The sequence below is a fragment of the Crinia signifera genome, chromosome 19, assembly GCF_055691185.1.
Source record: "Crinia signifera chromosome 19, ASM5569118v1, whole genome shotgun sequence".
NCBI lineage: Eukaryota > Metazoa > Chordata > Amphibia > Anura > Myobatrachidae > Crinia > Crinia signifera.
Window position 1 is genome coordinate 22,104,637 of NC_139226.1, and position 12,088 is coordinate 22,116,724.

At 40.8% G+C, this 12,088-nt stretch overlaps 2 protein-coding genes across 2 annotated transcripts in view; both read left to right on the forward strand.

Annotated features, from left to right (window-relative positions):
• The window catches only part of LOC146041472 (chemerin-like receptor 1), a 42,954-nt gene extending 34,434 nt beyond the window's left edge, over positions 1 to 8,520 (forward strand). The window contains 2 exon segments of the mRNA XM_083161447.1: positions 6,106 to 6,245; positions 8,501 to 8,520. Of these exon segments, the coding sequence (XP_083017573.1) occupies positions 6,106 to 6,245; positions 8,501 to 8,520 (160 nt within the window).
• Positions 8,521 to 9,054: 534 nt separating this feature from the next.
• Positions 9,055 to 10,122, forward strand: LOC146041473 (chemerin-like receptor 1). Its single transcript, XM_083161448.1, is given in 1 exon segment — positions 9,055 to 10,122. A coding segment is annotated over 1 exon segment (1,068 nt).
• Positions 10,123 to 12,088: the final 1,966 nt, after the last annotated feature.

The following is a 12,088-nucleotide window of genomic DNA, read 5'->3' on the forward strand; positions in this document are numbered from 1 at the left end:
GACAGAGCAGGGCGCGCGCTAGCCAGCGCCGCGTCCTGCCCCACAGCCGCAGACAAGCTCCCCGCCGGGGAACCCGACTGCACTATCACACCCGCCACTGAATCCTCCGGCAGGGACCTCCCCAGGCTGCCGGCCTGCTCCCTGCCCACCCCCGACACCCCGGTCGGCGCCGGAGCGGGAGAGGAGGGAGGGGGAGACACCACACTAACCAGGCCACCTCCCGGGCTCCCAGAGGGGGCAGGCAAAGCCTCGGCCCTATCCTCTGTGCCCACTACTCTCACCCTGGGCCGCCGGTACCCCGCAAGGGGCCTGGCAGCGTCCACCAGCCGGCGGGGAGGGGGAGCAGATCGTCTAGGCCTAGGCATTCTAATGCTTAAGGTGACAGAGAAAAGAATATTCCACTTACCAGGTCTGCGCAGGAGACCACAGGATACCAGCACTTCCAAAGGTAAGAAGGTGGAGGTCACATGATCCCTAGGGCTTAAGTAGTGCTATAATGTACCCTCCCCCTTAACTCCTGATAGGCTAACTACTTCTGCCAACCTTATCACTAGGCAGAAAAACTGAAACAGAGTTTTTTCACTGCCTGAACTTTTACTGACCCTAAGTCAGGGCTCTTATATTGCTTCATGCTTAGGCAGCCTTCAGCTCCCTTTAGAGTTACTTTGTCCCCCATAGCTTTACCCTCCTTGCAGATAGCACAGACACATCCGTGATGTCTGACTTTCACATTCCGAATGAAGAATGGTGCCGGAGTCGGGACTTATAAAGAGTTCCGGATCTTGCGAGAATCCGACCCGGACGATGACGTTTTGCTGCCGAGCCCGGATCCGAGTCAGGCGGGAGGCTCCAAGCCCCGCACATCTCCAATATTAATATTTAATAGTTGGAGCATTACGTCGCCACCATTTTGATGTTACTAGAGCTGGACATTACGTGGCGCCTTATTGCCAGCCCTTTATGAAGAGGGGTCATACCACGGAATAAATATATATGACCTTTAAATATAATACAAGAAAGGGGGATACACGCGCTAGAATCAATGTATATAAAGAAATAAAAGATATATAATATGTAAAAAAGTTTTAATTTTATATATATATAGATGTATATATTGCACTGGCCAGTGACATTTAATGAATAAAAATAACAATTAAATATAAAAATTATAAGTAAATACAAAACATATTAAGGGCTGCACATTTTAAAAACATAGGATAATCATGTCTAGGCAGACTCGTTTTGATACTCCAAAGTGGTTTCTTGTTAGCTGATGTCTGGCCAGACAGAAATGAGCAAAAAGTGAAAAAATGTTTAAAAATGCAAAAAACGAAATAAAGGAAAAAAAAAAAAAAAAATTATATATATTGAAAGTCAATAATGGATAAAAGTCTCAGGGTTCCAAACTGCTACTGTCGTACTGCTATATTTGAGGCAGTAGTTAGCTTTGAAATAAACCAGTACTTGCTTTTTGGGTTATTCGACAGGCAGGTGGGGAATCCGATTCTGGAGCTCCAGAAAGTGTAGAGGAGGTATTTTAAAAAGCTGTATGACGCGTTTCTCCGCCTCCTGTGTAGGTATCAGCGGCTTCATCAGATATCTGATGTGCATAAGAGTTATCTTATGTGCATAAGAGTTTTGAGCTTTACAATTTAGTTCCAGGTGTCTTTGAAGATCTGGTGGAATATTGCTCATGTTATCTAAATGGTCTGACATTGTTCCCTGCTGCTGTCTGTTGCATAATCTGGTTTTACAACAACTTCTCACCAGGTTATTCAATATACGGAGAATATACATGGGGTTTTTGTTGCATCTAGTGGGAGGCAGATCAGGCAGTCAGTGAATGACATCCATTTCACTGGTAATTATAATACAATACATCGGCGTTTTTCAACCACTGTGCTGTGGCACACTAGTGTGTCGTTAGCAGTTCTCAAGTGTACCGCCTGAGCCAGAGATGCATTTTTAACACTAAACCCTGGAGCACTCAACATTGAACACAGTTGGCATTGCATACGGTCTCAGCCTGGCAGACACTGTACTGTAATTCACTGTGTTCATCTGGGGCCAATGTGTTGCGCATGCACAGACCCGCACAATCGGACCTGGGTACGAATTCGGCCCCAACTGACTGGGTCTGAATCAGGCCCAATGTACTGTATTAACGGACTGCTATCTGTCCCGATTCAGATCTACAGCACTGATATCCATAACAGCAGTCAAACATGTGCGTTAGATTATCATTTCCATTTTTGTATGTTTAATTATCAGATCTTAAAAAAAAAAAAAAAAAAATTGCAATCAAATGTAAATGTTGAAAAGAAAGACAGAAACGCAGTCACTTGTCGGCTGAACGGAGAGAAACTTTAAATGCAATATACACTGCAAGGGAGAAGGAAGGTAAGATGCTTTGGCAATGAATTGTCCATGTACAGATGGAGCCGCTCTCATTAGAGCGGCTCCTGGTGATAGAATGGCTATGCGGCGCCAGCCACCGAAGTCCGACAGAATGGGGAGAGCGAGCACGAGACGCTTGCACACCCCATTCTGTTAGCCCCTCCCTGCCTGTCTCCCTGAAGTGGAGATGGGAAGGTAAGCACCCGGTCCCCGCCGTCGAGTGAGCGGGACACTCAAGCGAGTGAGCCACTCGCACGTCCTCATCCGCCGCCCACGTCCCACCAGGCTGGCTGAGGCTAGCTCCATCTGTAACCCACAGTACCTACAGTTTAGTTATTTGTCTATCCCTATCCCTAAATATAATATTATGTTGAAACATCAAACAAGATTCCGGTAGCCACAGTTGTTATTATTATTTTTTCTTTCTTTCTTGGGGGATTGAGGTTTAAAATTTGTATTTTTGAAACAAAATATTTGTATCCAAACATTTTAGGAAACTTTATACAGTTTATGGGTATGTGACTTTAGGGGGGTATTCAATCTAGGATCACGGATGTCGATCCCTGCCTACAGCCGTGATCCTGGCCCGTTTGCGGTCAGCCCCACAGCTGAACAACAGGCGGGATTCAATATCCCACCTGCCGATCGGCAGAAAGGGGCACAAAGGGGGCGTGGCTAATAAAACGGCTGTGGATTGGCGATCTGCGGCCGGGATCGCGACAATCCACGGCTGTTATTAGCAGAACGGGACCGACAGCTTCTAAAGTCGGGCCGATTCTGCACTGATCCTGCTTCAAAGCAGTCGCTAAAGACAGCATTGAATTAGGAGCCGCCGCTATTTCCCCTATAGGAATACCCCCTCTATATTTTGGACTGCCAGGAGCAAGTATTTGATCTAGAACTTTTATACAAATAATCTCATATTAGGAAAAAGAGTTCCAGATGACCAGATATTAACAAATCTGCGATATGATTTGTATTAGTCCATTTCGTGGGAATTCAAAATAGAGACATTTGCGAGGTGTACATATACTAAAACATTTACGGCGCTGCTAACCACTTGTGGCGCCTTATAAATAAAATGTAATAATGTTGATAATAATAATTGATCTAGGGATTAGGATTTGATAACAAGGGAAATTTAAGGTCAGATATGACAAAATATACAAATAAAGTTTATCATAATATAGGTTTTTACAGAATCGACTAAGATATTTTTTTCACTTTTGCATTAAGTATTTTTCCACCGTAATTTTTTTGTTTGCTGGAGTAATTTTTTACATTGAATTTAGTGGCGAATAACACCTACAGAACACTTACTTGGTAGCAATTGCTTAATGGATTAGCACTTTGGGTTTATTACATTAATTTAATCTGCACAGGAAAACTACTCATATGTAAATTTCGGCATACCAGGATTTATTGATTTTTTTTTTTTATTCAATCGACTAATTAAAAGGTTTTACATTTAAAACTGTACATCAGTGTCAAATATTCCTTATTCTGTATCAATTCAAGATATATATATATATATATATATATATATATATATATATATATATATATATATATATATATATATATATATATATATATATAAACAAAGGACAGAGGTGCACTATAACACCGGTACTTATACTTTTGAACTAAAATGAATCAATGATTTATAAAAACAAATTGACATTTATTAGATTGTTTTAAAAATTCATCAGCGCTTTCACAGGTACATAGCCCAACGCGTTTCGTCCCTCAGGACTTCATCAGCGGCAGTGAACAAATCTCTACAAATAGTGAAAAGTTTGTCGTTACTCACATATTAAAATATAGTAAAACATGTACATGTATAAAAATAATATAAAACATCCATTTTTTAGATCCAAAGAGTGAATAGGAGGAACAGTGATCCGGAAGGAGGAGGAGGAGGAGAGAAAAAAAGGAATGGAAAAAAGGTTTACATATCTAGAGGTACTAAATCCTCTGATAGAAGTGGAGATGATGATGTCAAAACAAGTTTTTGATGCTGAAGTTTTAAATGCGACAGGAAGGGTTTGATATAAAGTTGTATAACATACCGATTTTGCAAATGCTGCACACGAAACTCCAACCAGATGGTGAAAGATCATGAATCACTTTTGACACCAGGTCATAAATCACTTTTGACACCAGTTTATTGGCTGTAAACTTCTGTCTCCAATATAACTAAAAGTAGGTAGCTAACAGAAAACCTCTATACAAATTGGATTATACACTCAATTAGACATATATGGAGTCTGACAAGGTGCAACCTTACCTCAATTGGGAAATCACTGTGTAGCACAGGTCCTCAGAGAGCCAGTGCACTGACCTGGATTGGGTCCGATAATATCTCTGGTGAGGCCGCGGCACTGGGGACTTGCAAACAAACGAAACAGGGAGCTGGTTCTCTGTTGACGTTTCAGCCCTTTATTGCGGGCTTTGAGAAAAGCCCGCAATAAAGGGCTGAAATGTCAACAGAGAACCGGCTCCCTGTTTCGTTTGTTTGCAAGTCCCCAGTGCCGCGGCCTCACCAGATATATATATATATATATATACTTTGATACTTTGGCGAAGGTGCGGCACTCACAACTGCAACTCAGGAATCACGAGTGGGCCAAATATATGGTCAACGTTTCAAAATGTTTAATTTTGTCATCAGGATACAAAATATATAAAAACACCAACCTTATATAGATGTTCACAATGTGCAGATCTGTCGGGAATGAGCGGGACCTTACACCCGCCCCTCCATCCAGAGGACCTGCGAGGGGCGGGGTACGCATCCTCCAACCTTTTTATACCCCCACTATCCACGTTGGCGTAGAGTTGATATTATATAGTGTGGCGAGTGCAGCGAGCCACCGAGCCTGAAGCGTGGCGAGCGCAGCGAGACCCGCGAGGGGACGCAGATTGCTTCACATGTATTCCGCGTTCCCTCGCGGGGCCCGCTGAGTTCACCACACTTCGGGCTCGGTGGCTTGCTGTGCTCGCCACACTAGCTAAAATCGACTCCACGCTGACGTGGATAGTAGGGGTATGAAAAGGTCGGAGGACGCGTACCATCGCCCCTCGTGGGCTCGCTGCGCTCGCCACGCTTCGGGTTGGAGTTTATAGTGGGGTGGCTGTACAATGTGATATCTGGTGTAATCGCATTGCATAGCATCGCATGCCATTGTAAAGGCATGCGATGCAACACAATTCTAAAATTGTATTGGAAGCTATTAAAACCCGAATATCGGGTCAGATCGGGTCCCATCGCATACCTTAACTAAAGGTATGCGATGGGATCCGACGGGCGCTGTGCTAGGAAACAAGTACCCATTCTTTCATACTGCATTCCCATATATGGTGAAGACTATCATACATCACTGATGAGGAGCAAAGCTATGCTCATTACTAGATTTGTCTTCATGTTCCTAATCCCATTTTCGATAATAATAACTTGTTATAGCCTTGTCACATGTAGACTGAGAAGAAGTAGGAATCTTTCTGGATCTGGTCGACCTTTTAAAGTAATCATTACCATTGTAATTTGTTTCTTCTGCTTTTGGTTCCCAATCCATTTTTGTCCTTCTTAGAGTATATGAATACCGAATTCAATCAAAATGTAATAATTATATTGTATAGCATTGATTCTTGCTTATGTGTCCTTAACAGCTATGTAAATCTCATTATCTATGTATTTGTCGGGAGGGATTTCAAAAAGAGTTTATTTAAGTCCATCCCATTTCTTCTAGAGAAAACATTTGAAGACCGGTATTAATCTGATACAGAGCATTGATATGATCAGACTTTGTTGCAAATTGTCAAAAAGAGAGAAGAAAAGAGCAGTTGTAAGCGGATGCACTCCTATATGAGAAATTTGTATTTGCATGTCAAAATATACCATTTATTTAAAACCGTGGGAGCTCCTACTATCTAAAAACATGACTGATTATTTAGTGGCTTTTAGAAATAGTAGAAACATAGCAACAGGAATAAAACCCTCTTTACAAGTGATAAATAGTTCTCATCAACATCTTAATACCCACAACAAGAAGTTACAGTTTGCATTCGTACTTAAATATTGCTCATAGATTAAAATAATTAGCAAATATATCGGGACAGCGAGATATATAACACACTTAGTAATATTATATGCAGACTGATCTATAAACAAATATACATATATGATATATGTGTCGAAAATCCCAAGCAGGAAAAACAAAGAACATGATGTTTAATTTATGTAAAAAAAGGTGTAATTTCTACGCTTCCAAGATGTAGATGAGAACTATGGTGAATGGTGAACCAGGTGAATATAACCTAAAGTGCATTGGAAATATTGGATGGCACGATTACCCCCCCCCCCCATTTGTGGACTACCAATACATATTATCAAGGTTCTTGCGCAGTTATTTCCTTTTGTCTATCTATCTATCTATCTATCTATCTATCTATATAGATATATCTCTCTCTCTCTCTCTCTCTCTATATATATATATATATATATATATAGATATCTATATATCTATATATATATATATATATATATATCTATATAGATATATATATATATATATATATATAGATAGATAGATAGATAGATAGATAGATAGATAGATAGATACAGAAGTACCAACACACTCGCCATTCCTACGAATGGGGTGGAAACAGCACCCACACTTCCCAGGTTGCGGTGCAGTGGCCTCTTTCCTTTGCACAGCACTGTATGCACTTTATGTCCGTCCTGACGAAAAGGCTGAGGCCTTGAAACGTTGACGACTATGTATTGACTAACTTTGCACTATAAACGTGTCTACTAAAATCCGGAGAGTGCCACTCATTTTTTCCTAGAGGCTCGCCCCAGGAGAATATTGCCACTATATATATATATATATATATATATATATATATATATATATATATATATATAGATAGGGTAGCGGCGGCACTCGGCGTGGAAATAAGGCAACAAACGCAGGTAGTTACTCAAACGTTTTCGATATCTAATTCGATATCTTCATCAGGATCATCCTGATGAAGATATCGAATTAGATATCGAAAACGTTTGAGTAACTACCTGCGTTTGTTGCCTTATTTCCACGCTGAGTGCCGCCGCTACCCTATCTGTGCTATATTCACTTTTTAGTGAACTGGAGGGCACCGGGACCTTTATTACTAGTACAGGAGTGCTACCTCTCTCTACAATTGTATATATATATATATATATATATATATATATATATATATATATATATATATTAAGTCGCGCTGATGTCCAGCACTCCCCGCACTCAGAAGACTCTTGCCTGGGTGCCATCCAAGGTGGGATGCCCACCAAATATAGTAGAAGAATGGGTAAGGCGTCACTACAGGGCTTAGAAGAAACAGTATTTATTGTGAGGCGGTCAACGCCGTTTCGGGTGTTACCCCGTCGTCAGGACCAAAATGTGCTCAACCAACACATTTTAGTCCTGACGATGGGGTAACACCCGAAACGGCGTTGACTGCCTCACAATAAATACTGTTTCTTCTAAGCCCTGGAGTGACGCCTTACCCATTCTTCTACTATATATATATTTAGATGTATATAGTCACACATAGCAGAGGAAATTTAATAGGATGAGAGATTCAGACAGTGAAAGATTTGGTAATAAATCTCTTTTTTTTTTTTTAAGCAGCAATCATTAACACTTCGCAATCAAATTGGTTTAGAAGTGTAAATGATTGCCGCTTTAAAAAAACTGGAGATTTCTTAGCAAATCTCTCTCTTTCTAAATTTCTCATCCTATTACATTTCCCCCAGTGTGTACTGTTTAAATATATGGGACGTTTGGATTTAATAGATTCATTCTTGGCACCTTACTCTCTGTCCACCCCCCTCTGCTCTTCCCACTACCACCAACTGCTGAGCCATGGTATCAATCAAATTAATCCATTCCTACTTCCCCCCATCAATCCACCACCCACAGTATTGCATCCATTACTTAAGCTGGTGTTGATTACTTCTCTTTTAAGTCTCATCCTTCTCCCCCGAAGAGTGCAGTAGGAGCCATTAGGGAATAAGGTATTGTCCATGAACAGAACACATTTTTTTTTCTTTAAGATTATCGTATTATAAAATAAGTGTAAAGTGAATATAAAGGTACTTCCTCATCTTTGCCGCCACCACTAACGCTATCGAACTTATGTAGTGCTGCTAAGTATTATCATCCCCTCTCGGGCTCGCTTCGCTCCCCACGCTTTTGGTTCGGTGGCTCACGTTGCTCACCATTACTCTACTAAATGTAATAGATGGTGGTGTGGACACAGGAGGGTGGCATGGACCCAGGGTGGTGGTGTGGAGCCAGGGTGGTGGCGTACACTCTTCTGGACATATAATTTCATCTCACGTCCATTGGTACATTTTATTAAATATAGTAAACATCTTTTACCTCAAAAATGTCTCTAGAGTAGATTTGTAACGGTTTCCTCGCCGGATATCCTTACGTATCGGTTAAGTAGCGGGTAACGTAACTGACGTAGTGGTGGCCGCAAAGATGAGGAAGTACCAATATAAATTATATAAAATTGTATTGATGATATTGAAAAAAACCCGTATTGTCAATACTGTAAGTATTAATTTTTTATTTGAAACTTTGTAGTAGAACATTTGACAACATGGAAGACACTTCAGCTGCATTTGGCGTCACAAGTAATGTAACAGATTACAGCCCCCAGAATGGAAATGGAGACTATACACTGTTTTTTTCCATTTTTGTAATCAGTATTTTTATTTTTGATATTGTAATCTTCATACTGGGAATTATCGGGAATGGATTGGTCATCTGGATTGCTGGTTTCAAGATGAAGAAGACAGTTAATACTATCTGGTTTCTCAACCTAGCTGTTGCTGACTTTACTTTAAATGCCTCCATCCCTCTGCAAGTTTTGGTGGAGTTGTTCAAAAGTCAGAGTCTCTTCGGTGTAATTATTTGCAAGGCTGTATCGACTGTACTGTACCTCAACATGTTTCTCAGCACCTCTTTCCTAATGATCATCAGTGTTGACCGATGTACATCAGTCCTGTGTCCTGTGTGGTCACAAAACCACCGAACTCTCAGATTATCTTCAATGATCTCCGCAATTATCTGGGCATCCTGCTTTGTACTTAGTTCCCCATATCTTGTTTTCATGGACATTATTCTTGACCCAATTAACAATATTTCATACTGCATTCTCATATATAGTGAAGACTATTATACATCACTGAGCAAAGCTATGCTCATTACTAGATTTGTCTTCATGTTCCTAATACCATTTTCGATAATAATGATTTGTTATAGCCTTGTCACATGTAGACTGAGAAGAAGTAGGAATCTTTCTGGATCTGGTCGACCCTTTAAAGTCATTATTACCGTTGTAATTTGTTTCTTCTGCTTTTGGTTCCCAATCCATTTATTGTCCTTATTAGAGTATATGAATACTGAAATCGATGAAAATACAATGTTTATCATGGATAGCATTGCTGCTTGCTTATGTATCCTTAACAGCTGTGTAAATCCCATCATCTATGTATTTGTCGGGAGGGATTTCAAAAAGAGTTTATTTAAGTCCATCCCATTTCTTCTAGAGAAAACATTTGAAGACCGGTATTAATCTGATACAGAGCATTGATATGATCAGACTTTTTTGGAAATTGATGGGAACAAATCATTAATCATTTTGAGATTCATCCTCATTCCATGAACTCTACATTCCAAAAACTCTCAGTTCTTTTAAGTGTCATTGTTTTTAAAAGAATGAATCATTTGAAAGGACAGAGCATGTTTTGCAACAAAACCCTCAATTCTTTTCAAGCCTCACGATCACAGTTTGATGGAAAAGTATAACACAAAATTTATTTGTACAATATTATACAAATCGTTCCAGAAGAGAATCAAATCTATTCTTATGTATTATGGCTTCACAAAAAGAATTTATGATATCACCTGCAATAATAAATAACAAATACCTAGAGAGTTATCCTGTTTAATATACATTTATAGTGGGGTGGTGGACGTCTATTCACTATAGTACCATCCATTCACTGTATTTATAAGGATTTACCCTTTAAATACAATGTTTGGGCAATGAGGGGATCAATATATTTAATGTGAAGTAAATAATTCTATCAATTAAAAAAATAGGTTACAATATACAATACAGTAGACTGCATTAAAACACTTTTCTTGCTCCCAAGACCCGGAGTGACGCTTCATTGCTGCATTACCTGTGGGGATTTCCTTCTTCCATGGTGGGAACCCTGGAAATGTAGAAAAGAAAGTAAGTGGAGTGCCGGACATCAGTACAAAAAAAACAAAACATATGGTACTTGTGTATTATCACTAGTGATGAGCGGGTCCGGATCTCCGAGATCCGGATCCGCACGGACGTCCTGAATCCGAATCCGGATCCAGGACGTCCGCGGACTCCCGCGCAGGCCCGGAGCCGAAATCGAGGCCCGACGTCACATTGGTGACGTCGGATTCTCGCGAGATCCGGATTACATAAAAGCCGGGACCCGCCGCCGCCATCTTCATTCTGTGGGGCGACGCAGAGCAGGCAGCAGTGCTGCCAGAGAGGGGGGTTTTATTTATTGCTCCGTGAGGGGGGTTTGCTGGAGCGTTGTGTGTGTCACTGTGCTGCTTGCTGCTAAAGAGCTGCAAGTACAGAGGGGGTTTAATCATTTTTATTGTGCTGCTGGAGAGTGATTTTTTTTTCTATATTGCTGTAGCCTGCTCATCTGTAATTTGTGTCACTGCTGCTGCTACAGAATACTACAGACAGAGGGGGGTTTATTGTACTGCCGCAGAGGGGGTTTTCTTTCTATATTGCTATAGCCTGCTCATCTCTAATTGTGTCACTGCTGCTGCTAGCCTGCTACAGAATACTACAGACAGAGGGGGGTTTAATAATTTTTATTGTGCTGCCAGAGAGGGTTTTTGTGCTGCCTGGCTACCTGTTATATGGTTGTAAACACCTACCAGGCAGTCACCTCTGTTGTTGCCAGTGCCACTACCTTGTACCTACCTCTCAGAGTATATAAAAAAAAATAAAAAAAAAATTAAAAATATATAAAAATATAAAAAAAAATAATTAAGTTGTTGTTGTTGCTGACACCACTGGCTGCCGTTAGATATCGCAGACTCAGTAATTAAATTTTTAACTGTGGTTTGCTGACGCCACTTGTTGTGTTACCTACCAGTGTATCCACTTTTGTATCTTGCTGCTGTTGTCACTGGCTAGTGACAACAACCAGCTGATATCTGGGTATCCAGTTTGCTGCCACCGCTGCCGTTACATATATCGCAGTAAATAACTCCGGTTTGCTGACGCCACTTGTTGTGTTACCTACCAGTGTATCCACAAAATAAATATTGTATCTTGCTGCTGTTGTCACTGGCTAGTGACAACCAGCTGATATCTGGGTATCCAGTTTGCTGCCACCGCTGCCGTTACATATATCGCAGTAAATAACTCCGGTTTGCTGACGCCATTTGTTGTGTTACCTACCAGTGTAACTATCCACAAAATAAATATTGTATCTTGCTGCTGTTGTCACTGGCTAGTGACAACCAGCTGATATCTGGGTATCCAGTTTGCTGCCACCGCTGCCGTTACATATATCGCAGTAAATAACTCCGGTTTGCTGACGCCACTTGTTGTGTTACCT